The sequence below is a fragment of the Rhinoderma darwinii genome, chromosome 6, assembly GCF_050947455.1.
Source record: "Rhinoderma darwinii isolate aRhiDar2 chromosome 6, aRhiDar2.hap1, whole genome shotgun sequence".
NCBI lineage: Eukaryota > Metazoa > Chordata > Amphibia > Anura > Rhinodermatidae > Rhinoderma > Rhinoderma darwinii.
In genome coordinates, this window is record NC_134692.1 from 58,715,205 (window position 1) to 58,736,550 (window position 21,346).

A 21,346-nucleotide genomic window follows, 5' to 3' on the forward strand; every position below is an offset into this window, starting at 1 on the left:
TCCGGACCCTGACTGAAACAAACGTCGTTTTGACGGAATCAATAGCGTAGTTGACTACGCTATTTATACCGTCAAAACGACGGAACCCTTGCACAACTGAGACAAACGGAAACCATTAGCGCCGGCTCCGTCACCATTGAAATCAATGGTGATGCAAACGGAATCTTAAGGTTTCCGTTTGTGTCAGTCAGGGCTCAGTTACGACAGAAAGCTCAGATGGAACGTCGGAACGAAGCCTTAGAGGTACACATATTTATTCATTTTTTATTCTGTTTTAAAAACTTATAAACCAAAAATAGGCTTGTGTTTTTTTTAATGCAAACGCAAACTTCCCCAAAAAAACAAATACTACGACACAAATAAGATGCAACACTTAAAAAGAGTCTCTGCGTGAGCACTTGAGCTTTTTAAAGGCGTTTATAATGGCAGATAACCCAATACACAAATAATAATAATTACTTTTACACTTTGTACTAACCAAGTATGCAATCTCATATGAAGAGCAAACTTTATTCCTGGAGCAAAAAGCACAGCATTGTATATAAAATAAAACAAACCACAACCTCATGCCATTTACAACTATATTGTGTACCGTATGTTTTACATTTGCCCCCACAAATGTTTACAGAACACTATGGCAATCATCTAGTTAATACACATCGCATGCCTTAGGGTGAAAAACAGTAGTTGGCAAGAGCTGACCCGGGCTTTTACTTCTCACCACTTACAGTTACGTGCAAATGAAATACACGAACGTATAAACATAAAAAAGTCATTTTTGGGGAAAAATAACATTATTACAGCTGTTTGCAAATCCTTTTCTAGTCAGAGGAAAATAAGATGTATAAATCTTTTGGTATTTTCACTACCGCATGTTTAGTGGCCCAAATAGATTAGATTCTCTGCATGAATATTTTTGTATTTTGTAATCCACCTCCCTGAATAGTAATAATATTTTCAAATCTTTCTACTGATTTTTACTATTCAGATTTTTTTAATTTGATAATGTCCTTTCTTTTCCTAGAAAGTAACGAACGCTTGAGTTTGTGTTAACCCCTTCCTCCTGCTTGCATTCTGGGCCCTAATGACCAAGCAATTTTTATAGTTTTTCCATCGTCACATTCGAAGAGCTCTAACTTTTTTATTTTCACGTTGACATGCCTGTATGAGGACTTGTTTTTTGCGGGATGAGATGTATTTTTCAATGGCACTTTTAACTTTTTTTGGGGGGGGATATAAAAAAACCAGCAATTTAGCCATAGTTCTATGCGATTTACATTTACGCCGATTACTGTGCAGCGTAAATAACATGCTACCTTTATTCTATGGGTCGGTACGATTACGACAATACAAAATATGTATAGTTTTTTTATGTTTTACTACTTTTGCAGAATAAAAGCACTTTTAAACTAAAATAATTTTATTTTGCATCGCTGCTTTCCAAGAGCCATAACTTTTTTCTTTTTCTGTCAATGTCGCCATATGAGGGCTTTGTTTTTTGCGGGACTTCATTGCTACCATTTTGAGGGACTTCATTTTGTCGTTGTTTTTTGCGTTTTTTTTAGGGGGTTCATCTTGCAGTTTAAATAATATGATAAATTTATTTTGTGGGTCATTACGATTATTTTTACACTTTTACTAAATAAAACCATTTTTTATGGCAAAAAAATGGTTTGATTTTTTTTAATGTGTACCTTATTTATTTTTATTTCACATACATTTTTTTTCAGTCTCACTAGGAGACTTCACTATGCGATCAGATCGCTGCTATAATGCTTTGGTATACTTTGTATACCAAAGCATTATTGCCTGTCAGTAAGGAACAGACAGGCACCTATTAGGACATGCCTCTGGCACGTCCTAATAGGCATATAGCCAGGGCAGTCCTGGGGGCCTTTGCTAGGCCCCCGGCTGCCATGGCACCCCATCGAATGCCCGCAATTGCATTTGTGGGACGCCAATGGCTTACAGAGGGAGCTCACTCCCTCTGTAAACAACTCAAATGCAGCGGTCGCTAATGACTGCGGCATTTGAAGGGTTAAACGGCCGCGATCGAAGTAAACTTTGATCGCTACCATTGGAGCAGGAGCCCGGCTGACATCAGACAGTAGACCCGTGCAGGGCGTTGATTAGGCCGCCGTGAAAAGGCGGCCTAGAATAAAGCCCATTAATGACCGCCGTGAAAAGGTATATCGGCGGTCATTACGGGGTTAAAATGTGAGGTGTATTGTGTATGTACTACTTCTATTCATCTATAACCAGGTCAAGGTGGGGCAACATGGCAGGTTGCATGCATCGTGGTTGAGTTTACATAAATAACGATAATGAATTGGATCATTATCAGTTATGTCCATTGTCTAATGTACTTTGTGCTTCAATTCCTTATCATATTTAAGATCCCTGCTTGCTGCCAGTGAAGGGAAACATTCTTGTTTACATCCAGAGGTTTGCCATTTCTCTTTATCATGTCCTTATCACACGTGGATAATTAAGAGAGAGAGCTCTGATACACCAAACCAGCCATGCACCTGTATGAGCAGCATGTCCTCACGACAGGTTTTTATCCCCTAGATGTAAATTACAATCTTTACTGAGAGCACACAGAGATTTTGAGAAAATGGTGAGAAGTTGAAACACAAAGTCCTTCTTTTTTAAGAGATTTGCGCCTCTGCATGAAAAAAGTCGCAAATATAGCCGCACGGCTGCTTTGCCCAGAAATATTAACCATGTTACACTTTTACGCCACACCCGGAATGTTTGAAAAAATTTGCGTGGCTTAGCAATAGGCGGGATCACCGCGGCCCAACAGATTTGCAGATGTGTTCTCCCTTACTTTCTCTCTAAAATCTAACATAACCCCAGATGTATGGTGTGAGATATGAAATAAACATTTAAAAACTATATATCCAATGGATGCCATCCATCAGCCATGTGTCACCGTAAGGCCCTGTTACCCCCGGAGTTTTTTGCAGGTAGAAAAAAATCTGCCTCAGAATTCCTTCAGGAATTTTGAGTCCAATTTTGACTGGCCTGCGCTTTTTTTCCGTGGCTTTCCTGCAGCCAATGAATCGAATGCAAGGACGCAGCGAAAAAAGCTCCGAAACGAGTGCCACAGGTTTTTTCTGCCTCCTATTGAATTCAATGGGAGGACAGAGGTGGGAACTCTGTGTGAACAGGGCCTTAGACTCCCATGTTAGTTAGAAGGCTGTAGGAGTAAGATTTTTTTCTGCTGGTGTTTTTTCTGCTGGTGTTTTTTCTATAGGAGTAAGATGCACAGTCCTCTTGAATCTAATTTTAGGCAGTCCGTGCACCCGAAAGCGATATCTATGGCAGCTTCGAGCTGCTGTATATTTCCACTATCATCTACGTCATTTTCTTGTATACATTTTAGTACAGATGTGACCACCCTTACTTTCTATTGAATTGTCTTAAGTTATACAATTTATCATGATACCAATTTAATACAATGTCGCACCATCCTGTAAAAAAAAAGCAAACATATGCTTCTTTTAACATGGGAGCCTATGAGCTATGGATGGCCAGCAAATGGCATTTATCAAAGGCATCAGTCGGCCATCCGTCGCGCCTAGGCGCCCATGTCAAATAAAATGTATACAATTAAGGCTATGTTCATATCTGCATCAGGGCTCCTTTCCGACGTTCCGTAGTCGACTACACTATTCATCCTGTCAAAATAACGGAACCCTTGCACAACGGAGACAAACTGAAACCATTGGCACCGGATCCGTCACCATTGAAATCAATGGTGATGGTAACGGAAACCTTTGGTTTCAGTTTGTGTCAGTCAGGGATCTGTTCCGATGGAACGTCGAAACGGAGGCCTGACGCAGATGTGAACGAAGCCTTACATATACTTTTTTTTAATGGTTGGCTGTGATGGATGTGTCTCTGATGGATGCTATCCGCAGGCCATTCTTCGCCCATATACTTCCATGTTAAAGAAAGTATACATTTTACGTATGCTCTTTTCACTGGATGGTGTGAGACTGTATTAAATTGGTATCATGACAAATTGTTTAACTTAAGAGAATTTAAGAAAAAGAGTGGACACATCTGTACTAAAATTTATGCCAAAAACTGGCTTACATTATAGCGGAAATCTGCGGCAGCTCGGAGCCGACATATATGTCACATTCAGTTCCACAGGCAGCCCATGATGAGATGAATTTCTTAAGAGTCGTTTGCATCTTACTCTTATGGCCTTCTGACTAAGACTGGCGTGTGAAACGCTAATCTTAGTACAGCTTGCCCACAGTATATTAAAAGTTGCCAAACTTTTCATTACACAAGGATTACGCTCTATTGACATACAGTAGGATTTGGAAACCGCCTTTAAATTAGATGACGTGCATTCTTCTTTCACACATTTTATCCTCAATGGTGGGCAAATCCCCATTTCAACTTCGTACAATCTAGATTAGCGCTTCTGAAATGGTGAGGTGGGCCTCACCAGTGTGCTTTACACTACCCCAGCCGACGCTTGGCATTGCACATTGTGATTTTAGACTTGTATGCAGCTGCTCGACCATGGAAACCCATCTTATGAAACTTCGGACACACAGTTCTTGTGTTGTTGTCACTTCCAGAGGCATTTTAGAGTGAGTGATGGAATAAAAGATAGCTTATTCTGTAGTGAGTGATGGAATAAAAGATAGCTGATATTTACACTCCATAACACTAGTCGTCCCGGCAATGTGAGTGTGCGTGGTCTACCGCTTCATGGGTGAGCTGCCGTGGCTCCTAGAAACTTCCACTTCACAATAATTGCAATTACAGTTATCCAGTTCAGATCTATCAGATCAAAAATGTTAACTGACGTGTGAAAGGTGGCATCCTATGATAGTGCCACATTTAAAGTCACTAAGCTCTTCCATGTGACCCATACTACTACAAATGTTTGTCTATGAAGACTTTTGGCTTGATTTTAGGCACAGGTAAAACACATAAACTCAATACATAGTAGGGGTGTTCACATAATTTTCACCATAAAAGTGGGAATTTATCACTAGTTCTTTGCCAGTTTTCGCTGTAAACAAATAGCAAATAGAACAGAAGTTGTAATTTGCACAAAAAAATTTGACTTTTGTGCCATTTGCGTTCGACTTTTATAAAAAACTGGACGGAGCTTAGAAGAAGGGACAGACATTAGTCTTAATAAATTCCCCCCATAGCGTTTCACTCCATCATCTATAGGAATAAATATTTTATCGTGTAGATATCCCCACAAGAGTCTTCATTTTTATATAAATGACTGGGTCACCATTTTCTGCAGGTGCTGATGGTGTGAACCAGCCTGAAGCAATCATATTGAAGCGTGATGATCTCTGAACAAAGATACCCCGGTAGACAATATTTTGGGCAGTTTTTGAATATCTACTTTAAGTATACTAGTATTGATTATTTGTTTTGTAGAATAGGTAGGACATTGTAAGATTGAAAGTTTACAGAGGTGGCGATTGTTTCCTTATTACCTGCAGAGTTGCTGTATTTATCAGAGCACCTGACTTTCTGCATATTCCACAACAATCGACTCCAGGTCTTGTCCAATAAATTTAACTTTGTGCACCCGTAAACATAATTGCTACCAGAGTTGAGTTAGTTATAGAATTCATACCATCTGCTGTCAATTTACTGCCAATGGGTAAAAAATATAGATATTTATGCCACTTATATGCACGCTGTTGTTAAGCAAATGTAGAGGTCAACACGCTGTCTATTAATATAAAACTATTCCGTTACAGCTCTACGTTTCACTCTATTTTATGAATATAAAGCGCTTTTCCCCTAATTTAGCTGTTAGGAAAAAAATGATGTGTTTAAACAGATTTGTGAGTCCTCATACTATGCTCTTCTGTTTAAGGACAGCATTGTATGGCCACAGATCCGCTCTACTATTAGCCCAAACGACAATAAAAATATTGGCTGCTGCAAGAATTCAGTGGACTCTTAGTTATGAATCTACTGTATTTGCAAGGGTAGCGCTGCTCTTGCCCTCCTCACCAGTGACTGACAGCTTCCATGAGTCTGCATGTATACATGGCAGCTATCAATCACTTTAGGGAGGTGGGAATGCCAGGGGGTTTGGCCTATCCTCATGAACATAGTGGACTAAAACTATGTTACATAGTTGATAAGGTAAAAAAAGAGACAGGTCCATCAGGTCTAACCTATAATCCTACTCTGATGATCAAGAGGAAGGCAAAAAAAACAACTTAATCCTGCAAGAGGGTATTTGTAAGAAAATATAAGATGTGGTATTCAGCAGTCATGCAGTCCTATATTTTGGGTGACCATTTTGTTCAGCCAAGTCCACCAATAAAAGTCCCTATTTTGTTTTTCTAAGCATCTGCCATATTTTTATAGAGTCGCTGTCTTCTGCAGTGGATGGTTTTAAAGAATATCCCTGCATAATCTTGAGACCGTATCCTGTGATTAAATACAATCACTGCCTCACTGGGAACCCTTTACAAGCCGGGACATATGGATCCTTGCATCCTGAATGGTTAGAGAACCACAGAGCAATTATCTGGCTCGTGTAACATTTATTTCAAGCTTGCCTAAGGTAAATCTCATGAGTGTAATTTGCTGTCTAGATGCGTATAACAAGAAAACACATGACAAGTTCAAAGATATTATGCACTCGTGCAGTGGTTACACTTTAGACCAGTCTCTAATATGGAACTTTACATGGTGTTTTTAATTTTTATCCCGGTTTTCAGGAGTATTTGGGTTTAACATCTATTGAGTTGAATAAATATGTAATATATGTAACACAACTAGGCCTTCTTAAAACATAAGGTATTTACATGCTCATTTCCACAACATATACACGCATCAAATAAATTATTCCTTATTATGGGTTAGTGGGCGGACACATGTAAGTTGTTGCTTTTTAGGCCTTCTCGCCCTAACCTTGTTCCATTCCTAATATGCGCAATAAAAATACTTCTGCTGAGGTGAAACAAAATAATCCAGGAATGTTTGACATGCTAAGGCTTCGTTCACATCTGCGTTAGGGGTCCGTTCTGGCGTTCCATCTGAGCTTTCCGTCAGAACGGAATCCTGACTGAAACAAACGGAAACCATAGGTTTCCGTTTGCATCACCATTGATTTCAATGTTGACGGATGCGGTGCAAATGGTTTCTGTTTGTCTCCGTTGTGCAAAGGTTCTGTCGTTTTGATGGACGCAATACCGTAGTTGACTGCTCTATTCATTCTGTCAAAACGACGGAACCCTTGCACAACGGAGACAAACTGAATCCATTTGCATCGGATCAATCACCATTGAAATCACTGGTGATGCAAACGGAAACCTATGGTTTTCATTTGTTTCAGCCGGGCGTCCGTTCTGACGGAAAGCTCAGACGGAACGATTGAACGGAGCCCTGACTCAGATGTGAATGAAGCCTTGCGCTTCTCTTTTACAGAGGATTGGAAATGTTTACAAGCACCGCCGTAGGTCTTGTTATGCCAGCATAGGTAACATGTTGTCGCATGAAACAATGAACCAGTACCAGGAGTTGAGATGTTTTTTCAGCCATGGTGCCCGCTCCCCACTATGCGTGTTTCTCATTGGTTGTTATGGAAAACTACTCTGTACTTTAGACCAGATGTCTAAATGTGACTCCCATAAAAATCAGCCTTACTGGTCTGGATTTCCTATCCATTTCCCAAGAGGAGTGATGCAACAGAGCTTAGATTTTTACACAGATACACCATGCACCTAGCCAGGAATATTTCTGGCGTTGACTTCACTTTAGGGCCAACACTTGTCTTTTTATGAGTACAGATTGCATATTAACATTGTCTTTTAGATGTATTCAACTATATGGGAGTCTTGCTTGGTTTCCTGCATTAGATGGGCACATGAAATATCTGGACAATTATGTTTTTTGTCAAGTACAGCTTTTTTTGTGTTTCTTATAGATTTCACCAGTGGGGCAGTTATGAGAGCAGAAGCACTTAGCATGAAGTTTTTGAACAGGGATAGTAGAGGTTCTCTTACACTAAGTTTTCTCAAAATGCTTTTTGAAAAAAATTCTTTCCTTTTTCATTGATGTATTATTGAAGTATTTCAGACCGTGCACAGTATCCTAAGTGCTCGTATGACTCCATGTCAGTGAGACTGCCTCTTTTGTAATGTCTAGGTTAATGTAATGGGAATCCTTTTGTTGGGTGTCTCAGGGCTACACTGCTACACTGTCAGTATTTGTACAATTTGGAAGAATGAATCTTTTTCATGTCCCAATTTTGTGTCTGACCCTGTCAGTACACTTTGATATATTTCTTGCTCCAAGTCCTTTATGTAATACTTGTGTTTCTCTTACTTTCCGAAAGCCAATAATGCACCTTTTTCTTTTAGGAGCTACTAGACTTGTTTGCTGTCCCTGTGGTTTTTTTCCCATTTTATTACTGTGGGATGGCATTTAATTGATTTCCGAACAGGTTTTTTAAATCACTGCTGATACTCCCAGCAAAGCAGATTTAGTCTTGTTATAGATTCCAAAAACATGCAGTGCAAGATTTATGTTCTCTGTTACCTGTGACACTTTTCAGTGCAACCACCCCGGAACATTAACCCTCTATCATCTGAAGCTTTGTAGTATAGTGTCTTCTTTTCAATTTATGGTAATTAACCAGACCTTTGTGATGGTTCATCTTCAGATCTGTAGCCATCTAAATGGTTTTATTTACTACAAGTATTGGGAATTAATTTGATATCTGTCAGCAATCCTCTAGTGGGGATACATTGGTTCAAGTCGTCTCTTAACCCGTTAGTGACCGACCAATCGTGTTTCTACGTCGGTCACTAACGGGCCTTATTCCGATGCCATAGACTTTTTACGTCGCGGCATCGGAATAAGTAAACAGAGCAGGGAGATGTCAAATCTCCCTGCTCTCAGCTGCTAGAGGCAGCTGAGGGCTGGGAGCGTCCCTGCTCTGCCGTGTGAGATCGATATTAGTATCGATCTCACACGTTTAACCCCTCAGATGCGGTGCTCAATAGCGAGCACCGCATCTGAGTGGTTTTGGAGAGAGGGAGGGAGCTCCCTCTCTCCCCCACCGACACCCGGCGATACGATCGCCGAGTGTCTGTGTCTCCCATGGCAGCCGGGGGTCTAATAAAGGCCCCCAGGCTGCCTGGAGTGAATGCCTGCTAGATCATGCCGCAGGCATGACCTAGCAGATGCCTGTCCGTGTTAAACGGCCAGGCAGTAATAGGGTATGTTCACACGTAGTCACCAAAAACGTCTGAAAATCCAGAGCTGTTTTCAAGGGAAAACAGACCCTGCTTTTCAGACGTTTTTTTTACCAACTCGCATTTTTCGCGGCGTTTTTTACGTCCGTTTTTGGAGCTGTTTTCATTGGAGTCTATGAGAAAACAGCTCCAAAAACGTCCAAAGAAGTGTCCTGCACTTCTTTTGACGAGGCTGTATTTTTACGCGTCGTCGTTTGACAGCTGTCAAACGACGATGCGTAAATAACAGGTCGTCTGCACAGTACGTCGGCAAACCCATTCAAATGAATGGGCAGATGTTTGCCGACGTATTGGAGCCGTATTTTCAGACATAAAACGAGGCATAATACGCCTCGTATACGTCTGAAATTTGGCCGTGTGAACATACCCTTACACTGCAATACAAAAGTATTGCAGTGTATTATAAATGCGATCGGAGAATCGCATATTATAGTCCCCTAGTGGGACTAGTAAAAAAGTGAAAAAAAAGTTTAATAAAGTTAATTAAAAAAAAAATGTGAAAAAAAATGAAAAACCCGGCTTTTCCCCTTACAAAATGCTTTACTATTAAAAAAACTAAATAAAGTTAAAAAGTTACACATATTTGGTATCGCCGCGTCCGTAACGACCCCGACTATAAATCTATTATATTATTTAACCCGCACGGTGAACGCCGTAAAAAAAATAATAAAAAACTATGGAAAAATTGCTGTTTTCTGTGAATACTGACTTTAAAAAAATGTAATAAAAAGTGATCAAAAAGTCGCATCTACTCCAAAATGGTACCAATAAAAACTACAAGTCGTCCCGCAAAAAAAAAGCCCTCATACAACTGCATCCGCGAAAAAATTAAAACGTTACGGCTCTTCAAATATGGAGGCACAAAAACAAATAATTTAGAAAAAAAAGTGTTTTTACTGTGTAAGGGTATGTTCACACGGAGTATTTTGGGGGAGGAATATCTGCCTCAAAATTCCGTTTGGAACTTTGAGGCAGATATTCCTCTCCGTGCACGCCAATTTTCGCGGCAATTATCGCGCTGTTTTTCGCCCGCGGCCATTGAGCGCCGCGGGCATAAAACAGCGAGAAATACGCTTTCTCCTGCCTCCCATTGAAGTCAATGGGAGGTCAGAGGCGGAAGCGCCCGAAGATAGGGCATGTCGCTTCTTTTTCCCGCGAGGCAGTTTTACTGCTCGCGGGAAAAAGACGCCGACGCCTCCCATTGAAATCAATGGGAGGCGTTCTCGGGCCGTTTTTGCCGAATTTTGCGACGCGGTTTCCGCGTCAAAAAACTCGGCAAAATACCCCGTGTGAACATAGCCTTAAAGTAGTAAAACATACAAAAACTATACAAATTTGGTATCGTTGCAATCGTAACAACCCATTGAATAAAGTTATTGTGTTGTTTATACCACACGGTAAACAACGTAGATTTAGAACGCAAAAAAGAGTGGCGAAATTTCAGATTTTTTTCTATTCCCCCCCAAAAAAAAGTTAATAAAAGTTAATCAATAAATAATATGTACCTAAAAATGGTGCTATTAAAAAGTACAACTTGTCCCGCAAAAAACAAGACCTTATACAGCTATGTCGACGCAAAAATAAGAAGGTTAAAGCTCTTGGAATGCGACGATTGAAAAACGTAAAAAATAGCTTGGTCATTAAGGTCCAAAATAGGCTGGTCATTAAGGGGTTAAGATACATTTATCCAAATAGGTACTATACCACAGTTTTTAGCATGTTATGTTTGTGCATGTCTCTTACCTGAGATACTAAAGATTCACTGCATACAGTCATATTCCTTGTTTCGCTTTGTATAAATGAAAGTATATAACTTGAAGCACAATGCTCTCAGAAAGCATTTTCCTGAAAGTCATTCAGAACACAGAGGCAGTCCTTACATCTGCTATGATGGTAGCCTATGATATGATGTCAAGTCCTGTCTCCTTATACTATGGACTGTGTAAACTTACACAAGGCTCCCTCTCTACACAATTACAACAACATTAGCAAGTAAAGGTACTATTACACTGACCTATTTTGGCCGGTGCAACGAGCACAGATCAACGAGACAGCTCGTTGATCGGCGTTCGTTTGCTCCTTTCACAAGGAGCTAGTATGGGGACACATGCTCGTTACTTCGATCATTCGTCCCCATACATTATGATCACGTCGGCAGCGCATTTCCCATGGAGATGTGCTGCCAACAACAATAATAATTGTTGACATTTAAAACGATACGATCAGCAGAGGAACAAGTGTTTGCTCATTCATCTGCTGATCGCTGCCCTGTTAAGACAGGCCAATTATCGCGTATGAACGTTCTTTGAATGCTTGTTTGCCCAATAATTGGCCATTGTAAAAGGGCCTTTAGATAGAAGTGCCTTTAGATAGAAGTAGTTTACCAAAGGGTAATAGTATTCTTGTCTCCTTCAATGGATGTGAAACGGGTGGGGAAAGTGGCAGCGATAGCTGGAATGTCCTGTTCCAGCATGATGGGTTGTAAACTAGTAGGGACTACTGTGGAAAAGATGACCATTCAGTTTCTGCATTTATTGTTTTCCCCATATCTGCTTAGTTTGGTGTGAAATGTTTCTTCTTAGTACAAAACATTGCTGTGAAATTTCTGTGTGTTGATAAGTCAAGGACATTAAACTAAAATAGCACAAAACCTTTCCCCACTGCCATTGTTCAATTACCTGCTGCATCTGTCTATACTCCTGTGTGAAAATGTGTTCATTGATTTGGCCAGCATATAATGGGCCGCTGCAGTGATGTGTCAACCATAGTGACTTCACTATAGCAGGCCATGATTGGCTCATCTGCTTCCATGATGTGGCTTTTCTATAAGGGAACATCATCACTAAGGAATGTAAACAGGGATGAGGCAGAGAACCTGAATGAACTATAAAGGTAAGTATATTAACAATTGTATTTATTATTTTATCATTTTATTTTTGTTACCTCCAGAACACCACATTGATTCATTTAATTTGCTTTTTACTTTTTTTTTAGTTGATGTACAATACAATTAAAGGCTATTGACACCTGTGAACTATTTTTTTGTTTATTTGCTTCCAAAATGTTTCTAAATAGTTATTTAAGTTTCCTTCCATTTTGCTGTTTATAAAGTCTGTGCAGCTCCTGTAGATAACTGGCTGTGCTGCTGTTTTCTAACTCAAATCCACTGACGGGCTGAATTAGAGGGCTTAAAACTGCTGACAGAGCGATATATGGGAGGGGGAGGGCATTGTAAACATGCCTTTAAATTTATCCGGAGCTGCAATTGCAAGTGCCACTAAGGCGAGCACTTGATGTGCAAGTGCTCCTGCCTTGCACACTGCCCTGTCCCTCTGCTCTGAGTGACAGCTCTAGTGGTTTCCTGATTGGTGGCTAGAGCCGTTTCTCAGAGCAAAAAGTGGCACTTGCAACCACCGTGCTGGGGGTATCAAACATCGATTTCTCTGCCATGCAACTTGCATGACCGAGACAAAAAGTATGTTTACAATTCCCACCCCGATATTGCTCTGTAAGCGGCTTTGAGGCCTCAAAACTGCTCACAGATACCCTTTAATGTGCCCTCCCCCTCTCAGCAAATCAGGGAGTGGAGAGGGAAGAAAGCAGCGTTTTTATGCGGCCTTTTTTAAAAACGGCCGGGTTAAAAAACACCCGTGAAAGAGAAGTGCATGTCACTTCTTGAGTTGTTTTTGGAGCCGTTTTTTAATTGACTCTATCGAAAAATAGCTAAAAAAAACGGCCGTGAAAAACGTGAGTTTGATTAAAAAAACGGCTGAAAATCAGGAACTGTTTTCCCTTGAAAACAGCTCCGTAATTTCAGACGTTTTTTAGTAAGCGTGTGAACGTACCCTAAGAGGTACAGAGACTGCAAGCAGTGAGGAAAAAAGCCATTAGATAAGCACTTCACTGATTGTGCTGAACGATAGTTCTTATCTTTGTCCCTGATAAGGAAGAGAGCAGCACAGACTGGTGAGGAGGTTATCTAATGGATTTAACCCACACTGCTTGAAATCTATGTACTCTGAGATGTAGAAGTAAGGCATATGTCTAGCCTCATATGTTGGATTCATTAACTGTATTGTACTGTGCGTGCATATCTAACATTCTCTAGAATGACGTGCAGAGACCTATACGTTTGAACACCAGGGGGTGCTATTACAAGCAGATAATTGCCCTATTTCTGCGAGGAAAGATGTTTTTTAATAACAATACTTTATAAAGTTACTCTACAATGTGTATTGAGTTTATCTGTTTCCATTTCTTTTGATGGTACAACCCCTTTAGGCTTAAAAATCTATTTTTATTGAATCAAGAGGATAACAATGTAGCGGTGCTGGGGTGTAAATCACGCTGATAACATAACAATAAAATGTAATGTGATCATGAGTTCCAGTAATAATGCAAGTAATAATCAAATACTGATGTAGCAATCCTTTTCTTGACTCTGATTACAGGCTGCAACATGATAACTTATCACTTAAGCCACAGAAAACCATTAACAAAGTCAAGTTAAAGTTACTTGCTACTGTGAATTAAAGATCTGTCACTAGTTTAGTAATGCCCTATCTCTTAGCTAATCTAATAGGCGCTGTCACACTCATAATGCTAGTGAAAATTGTGTCCCAGAATCTTTATTATTTTAAAAGTTGTGAGCTTTTTTCTAAATATGCACATGAGGCTATAATAGATAAGTGGGTGTCAACACCAGCGATTGTCCTGAGGTGGCGCTACCTCACAGCCTCTGACACTGTCCTATCAGCATGAAGCTGGTTCACACAGTGTGAGGGACTGAGGCTGGATGGAAGGGGGATCATTTCAAATAACAATATCTCAGGAAGTGGAACTGGTGGCATATAAAAGATGAGATTCTAATCTTTCATGTGACACTAGGATCGCAGTTCTAGCTGTGAAACAACCTGAGCTATCACCAGTTGAAAACACAGTCGGGAATGGAAGCTGTATACGATATGATCACACTGTGTTGCTTGACAGGGAAGGGGGAGAAACTGTATGATGATTTGACAGCGTCATACACAAAACATTACACCGTCCAGAGTGAAAATAGAGTCACCCGCTATTAGAGCTACATTAGCATATTTAGAAAAATGTTCATAACTTTGCAAATAATAAACGTTTTTGAAAACAAATTACACTGTAGTTATCAGCAGCAAAGCACCGATTAGATTAGTTAGGAGATAGGGAATTAATAAACTAGTGACAGATCCTCTGTAAACGTGTCAAGTTAAAGATCGGTACATCTGTATGGTAATATCCCAGAGCTAGGATTATAAATGTCGGTATAGTGTAATGGAGTACACTTCAGCCTAACATGAGATATCTGAAATAGTATTAACTTTTATTTGCATTATTTGTCTACTCTCTGTACGACTTCCGCCATAATTGGACTCTCTCCAATCCCTAAACAATTCCATTACTTACAAATGGGAATGAAATGTATTGAAAATAGTGGTCTTGATTCTGAAGTCAAGAAAAATGTTGACCCACAGCACTTGTAACGCTTTTAAATACTCATTTGGCACTGTATATCTGTACATTTCCGAGCATCAATCTCTGTGTTAAGTTGTGGACTAGACTGGAAGTTATTTTGCTTTTGTACCTTTTGAATGTGCTTTTATCAATTTGCTTTGGTGTACGGTTTATCAGCTTATCTTTTCGCTTTCCCGCATATCATCTTTCCTGAGCTGCTTCTAGTGCCAAGCCCACTGATTTAAATTGTGTTCAATTTACACGCATTGCAGTGTGCTCTGGATAAATCAAACAGAACATTCTGTGTCTGAAAGCATTTCTAAATTCTGTTTGTTGTTTCTAACGGAAGAATGCTAAATCTTTCTCCTCTAGAAGGAAGAAAACTGTATCTAGTGCCACCTATAGTTGACCGCCCTTTTAATCAATGTCCAATCCTTTATAGAGCCTTGAAATATGACTTGGGTTAATAGCAGAACCAGAGACACCCATCTGTAGGCTTCCCAGGGAGCATGGCTCTTAAAACTCCCTACCAACTACAGAATCAGTACCTTCCAATAGCTGCTTTAAAGGAATCTCATTTAGCCAACAAGAACCCTACTCTGTACTGATGAGGACCAACAACTCCGAAACAGTGCTGTCTACAGATAGGTTTGTCTGCTTTGTTTATTAACCAGGGTCTTGTTTAAAGGATCTATAAAGGTTTGGACATTGACTTATCAAGTAGTTACCTAGAGGTGGCACTAGAAAGACAATTTTATTCCTACTAGAGGAAGCTATTTTGCCTTGTATATTTCCAGGGAGCATTGCCCTTAAGGCTCCCTATTAGATAGATCTCCGCAAGGAGAATCGGTGCATTCCAAGAGTTATGGTACTGCATTTCAAATAACCAATATGAGGGCTGTCCTGAAATGGCACACATCCTTGTTTATTTAGTTTTAGTTTTTAGTGTGTTAACTTTCCATGTTTGTTCATCACAGGATCTTCTTAGGGTGCAATGCTTTTATGGGACGTCCTCCCTGGAGATCTAGGGTGTGTGGCCTTCAGGTTGCTCAGCCCGGTGTATACCTAGACTTTAACTCTTGGTGACAGCCCAGGAGCAAGAGCGGCTTACAGTGATCCATAAAATATATATTTTTAAAACCTCCACTTGTGTTGTAAGATTATCCGATGGTTAAATACTATTGTCTAATGTCTACAGTCAACAGCAGCGAGAATTTCCATGTCTAGGCATGTATTTCAGCCGAATAACACTATACTTTTAATATAGATTTTCAATATTCACAGGTTCTTCCAATTTTGACGATTGGTCTTTGGAGAAAGATGTTCCTCCTCATCTACCACCTCATCCAAAGGAACATATCATAATGGAGTACTCCAACTTTAGGTATGTTTACAATAGTACCTGAAAAAGGACTTAATTATATCATATATATATATAATATATATATGCGCTCACTACACACACATACACATGTGTAAAAGGGCTGGTATAGTAGCGAGTTTCACCTACTTGCATCCCCCACTATTACTACCTCCTTTATAAACAGGGTCACTAGGGTTATACCTACTTCCCCTACCTTTTCCTTATACTAACGTCTACTTGCTTTGCTTCTACTCAACGGAATAAGACCGTACAATAAATACAATTGTATAGTAAATAAAGGGTAATATTTATTACTAACAATAATCACAGTTACATCTAAAATACACCAACTAAACACAGAACACAGTAACTGATCACAGTATAGTATCAGTATACCCCAATACATATAACATGTTAATATATACTGAGTATACTCACACTATACCTAGTACAGTATAAACAAGGTATCCTATGTAATGCCTCTACCCACATACCTAAACGTACATATGAATACAGTTAAGTTACAATACAATACACGTTCACTATTTCTGTCCCACTCCCTCCTAATATAACTTTCCCTATACACTAAGGCTTTAATACTCAGGAAAAAGGGTCAACAGTGGGAAGGGTTTTCAGACTGCAAGGGGTAGACAGCAGCAATAGGTTAACAAGGGGAATGGGTTGCGGTGTAGCAGGTAAATGGTGGGAAATGGTTAAACAGGTATGCAGGTAAAGGGTTGAAGTAAGGAGGGGGGGAGAGCATAACGTGTAGTTGCTGCTACACGTAGATACTTAGCGGTCCATGTGGTCCGAGTTGGTGTGTCTTCAGGAAGGCAGGAAAAGAGAGCAGACCAGGAGGGCAGGGGAGTCCGTTGGGAGCAGCAAATCAGAGACAGAGTGTGAGGCCGTTGACCCTCTTATACCTTGTCCGCCGTGCACATCATTTGTGACATCACAGCTCATGCATGTTAAAGGTGGGGGGGGGGGCTGGGCCCCATGGCTATCTCATGGAATACCATTATCTAGTAGGGGGATGGAAGGGCAGTTGGAACTTCCTGCTTCCTGGATTAGTTCACTGTTTATGGCTTCCGTCCCCCAGGGTGTCTGATTACATAGTAGGTAGATGAATATACACCTTTCTGGAGGGACAAATATATATATATATATATATATATATATATATATATATATATATATATATATATATTTATCTACATTCACATGTACATAGCTATAAATATATAAAACACTTCCCTTTACAGTACCCAATAGACAAAGATGATCACACATAATTAAGTTCTAATTTTAGATATGGGCATAAATGAATGACCATTGTGATATAGACGGTGCCTCAACTCAGTCTTAAGGGGAACCTGTCAACATGATCATATTCTCCTTACCACAAGCAGCAAGACTTAGTGACAGGTGCAACAATCCCAATAAACTATGTTTAACTCTAAAGCAGTGATGTGTTTAAGAAAAAACATTGTTTACCACTGGGTCGCAGACAGTGCTACGTGCTGGGCTCAGGGACACGGTTATACTGGCAGCTTCCGGGTGGCTTCCCCCACCCCTGGCTGCTTATGATGGACAGGTCACTTCCTATTTCTATATGCAAGTTTTTAAAATGTTAGGAATAGTTAATTAGTTTTCCTTTTTTTATTTTTTATTCCTATAAAAGTATAAGGGGACTCAAGTTATTTTATCGTTATTTCACTATAGTAATTTACCTATAGTACCTTTATTCTCAGATTCACTGGCATGTAGACGACATACCAAAGTTTGATACATAAGGCCCATGTCTGCAATCCTGCATAAATAATTGAGTGTTAATATTAATAAAAATATATAATCACAGGTAATAGATTGTGTTTAAGAGTTTGGCTATATAGCCACTTCTCCTCTCTGATGACCATAGTGGATCACATGACTAAAATCTAAATGGTAGCCTACATTCTACTATTTTTGTAAAATCCACATACCACAGAGCGTTGTCTTCACTGCTTCCTTGCTCTATTATCAGATCTTTTAATTTTTAGTATATTGGTTAAATTACTATATATAGAGTTTTCTCAGCAGCGGCATTTAACTGAATGACCTCAGTGAAGTTTTCCTACAGCGGCCACTGCCGGGAAATTTACTATTACATGTAGATGCGTATGAACAGGGGTATTCCTAATGGGATAACCCCTTTCAACATGGTGCCCTATATGTAGGCAGCATCTAATATAGCAGATTAAGAAAGAGATTGATATATAGTTTTGTGGTAAAAGATTCAACTTGTAACAAATTAGCCAGTACAGTGCAGTAAATGGTATAAAATTGATAAATAGTAACTAGAACACAATTCTTAGTGGAAGGAAGAATTACTGCTGCATATATGTTTTTAGAGATATTTTATACAAGTTAATTTTTGTTTTGACATCCTCATATGTGCTTAATTGATATTTCTAACTAAACGGCATTATTGGAGAAATGCCTGTCATGCTGTAGCAATTTTGTTAAAATTGTTTCAAGACACACAGATGTGTTAGTGTCATCTTCTCTACCTCTCTCTCTCTCTCCCTGTGAGTTCTGTATAAATAAAATTATATTTAACAGCTTCATTTGTAACCCTAGAAGCAAAGGCACTCTCCGTGATAGAGGGTATGCATGAGTACAAGGTAAAATAAAAGGTCTGAAAAGAAAGCAGCGTTTTCATATTAGACCAGTATTACCAGGGCTCATCCAGACCATTATACTAGTAAGGAAGTACTAAAGTAGAAATAGAACCATTACCAATTACATGTGTGAATTTTAAGCACTTGTAGTGTGAAGCTATGCCCATGCTTGAATTGTGGATTTGCATTTAAAATAAAAAATACAACACATTGACCGATACGTCGTACGACGAATGTCAACGGTAACTGATAGATCCCATTGATTTACGATCAGGTCCATCAGTTCTGTTGGGGTGCGTGCTTTATATATTTGAAAATGTTTGTACATTTTTGTTAACAGTTCAGGAATGGAAAGTTCCCAACAGTCTGATACTTATAATCTGAAGACATCAAAGAGCATGGATCTTGGTAAGTGCCATTGTATTTTTTGGGTTAGTGACATGCTTGAAAATTTACATTTCTCTGCCAAGGACTTAATAGCAATGAATTGATAATACAATAAACATTTATCCAGTGTAAATTTCTTAATTTGGGAAGCAGAAAAATATTAATCAGCCTATAAGTATTTCAGTTATATGTTACATGTATATACACTCCTAAACATTATAATTGCAACACCAAGAAAGGCAAGCTTAAAGGTTTTGCAAACCGAGAAACTAGCAGGTGTCACTAAAATCTCCAAATTATCACATTTCCAAGCACCTAGTTCTAATCTGTGGCATGTGGGAGGGACATAAAAGCCAGATTGAAAGCAAATTTTTTAGCCACATGAAACCTCAAAAATCAGATCAAGTGGTGTGGGATGATTGTGTGCTGCCTCATGTTCTTAGACATGCCGGTTATCGACCCTTGTCACAAACTGAGAGGGACAGAATCCTTGAACTTAGAGACCTTGGTTTATCACTCCGGCACATCGTTATGCGCCTAGGACGACATGTCTGCACTGTTCAACATTGCGTGTCCCGGAGGTTGGGAGAACAACAACAAACGGCAATGATAGCAAGAGGTCCACGAGACGAACCTCCCCACGGACGGATCGTCTGATTGGAAGAATGGTGCGTAGTGATCCATTCTGTATTTCAAATGAAGTTGGACGTCACTCCCCAAACTTACGGCGGCAACCAGTGTCAACACAAACCATCAGAAGGACTTTGCACGACGTTGGCCTACGATACAGTCATCCAGCTACAGGTGTTCTATTGACCACACGCCACCGCTCCCAAAGGCTGTCATTTTGCACATCAAGACAGCAATGGAGGCTGGAATGAAGGTCTATCCTCTTCAGCGAGGAGTCCCAATTTTGTCTTGGATGCAATGATAGCCGGAGATCGGTCTGGAGACCACGTGGCAATGTCTATCACAGCACGGGGTGTGGACCCACTGGAACGTACCGCGTAGCGGGATAGCAGCTGGCCAACAAGGTACAAAACAATGTCTATAGTCCAGAACAGGTACCTGAGGCAATGTAGACAGCAGCATTGACACAACTTGACTTTAACTGTAGATGACACAGTAGATGGAGCGGAAGACACGACTTGACACTCACTGTAGATGGCACAGTAGATGCAGCGGAAGACACAATTTGACTTTAACTGTAGATGGCACAGAGGCACGGGATACAGGGTACAGGCAGCAGGAATGGGTAACACTGGGAACTGGAAAACACTGGGAGACCATTTGCAAAACAAACTTTAGGTAAACAAAAACGTTCAGGCATGGATCAAGTGGGCAGAGCCCTTTTTATAGTCCAGCAGCATTCTGGGCTAATTGACTAATGACAACTGGAAGCGTACTGGACCTTTAAGGCCGTGCACGCGCGGGCGCGTGCCCTGCGGGAAACAGGCTCAGAACCCGGAAGTGAGTGCCGGCGTCTCCCTGGAGGGAAATGTCGTCGGGAACACAGAAGTCCGGAGCCGTCAGAGGGTAAGTCTGAACGACAGCCCTCTGCCAGGATTATGGTGTGGGGTGGTATAATGTACGGTAGCTGGACACCTCTCATCTTTATTTCAAGTACACTAAAAGCTGGACGTTACATTGATTTGGTAGTGGAACCAGTGTTACGCCCATTTCTCCAAATAGTCCCAGAAGCCATTTTACAATGCCAGGCTGCATGTTGCTCATACGGCCTAAACGTGCTACCAAGGCCTGTTCCGAACTTGTCTCCCATCAAGCACATCAGGGACGTCATTGGTCGGCAATTGCAAAGTTGCCAGCAGCCAATCTTCATGATTTGCTTGCCCGAGTACATTCAGCGGGACATAACATTCCTCAGACAACTATTAACCTCATTGATAGCATGCCAAGGCATGTAAGTGCGTGCATTTCTACGCGTGGTGCTTATACTCGATACTGAATAAATCAAGATCTTTGAAATATATTTTGTTTTCATTTTTTATCATTTGCATAGCATTAACAAGTCTATCGATCCCGTGATTTCCACAATTCCAAAACTTTTCCTTCTTGGTGTTGCAATTTCAATCTTGAGGATTGTAGATGTTGTGGTTTCTTTTTTTTTTTTTAATAAATCAATGTTTTATTTTATTTTGAACAACTGTTTA

At 40.1% G+C, this 21,346-nt stretch overlaps 1 protein-coding gene across 3 annotated transcripts in view; it reads left to right on the forward strand.

Annotated features, from left to right (window-relative positions):
- Nucleotides 1–21,346, forward strand: part of PARD3B (par-3 family cell polarity regulator beta) — a 1,147,141-nt gene that overhangs the window by 451,158 nt on the left and 674,637 nt on the right. For all 3 annotated transcript variants that reach the window (XM_075829835.1, XM_075829836.1, XM_075829837.1), the window contains exons 14-15: nt 16,050–16,149; nt 19,129–19,196. In XM_075829835.1, coding sequence (XP_075685950.1) covers nt 16,050–16,149; nt 19,129–19,196 — 168 coding nt within the window. The remainder of the gene's footprint in view (nt 1–16,049; nt 16,150–19,128; nt 19,197–21,346) is intronic.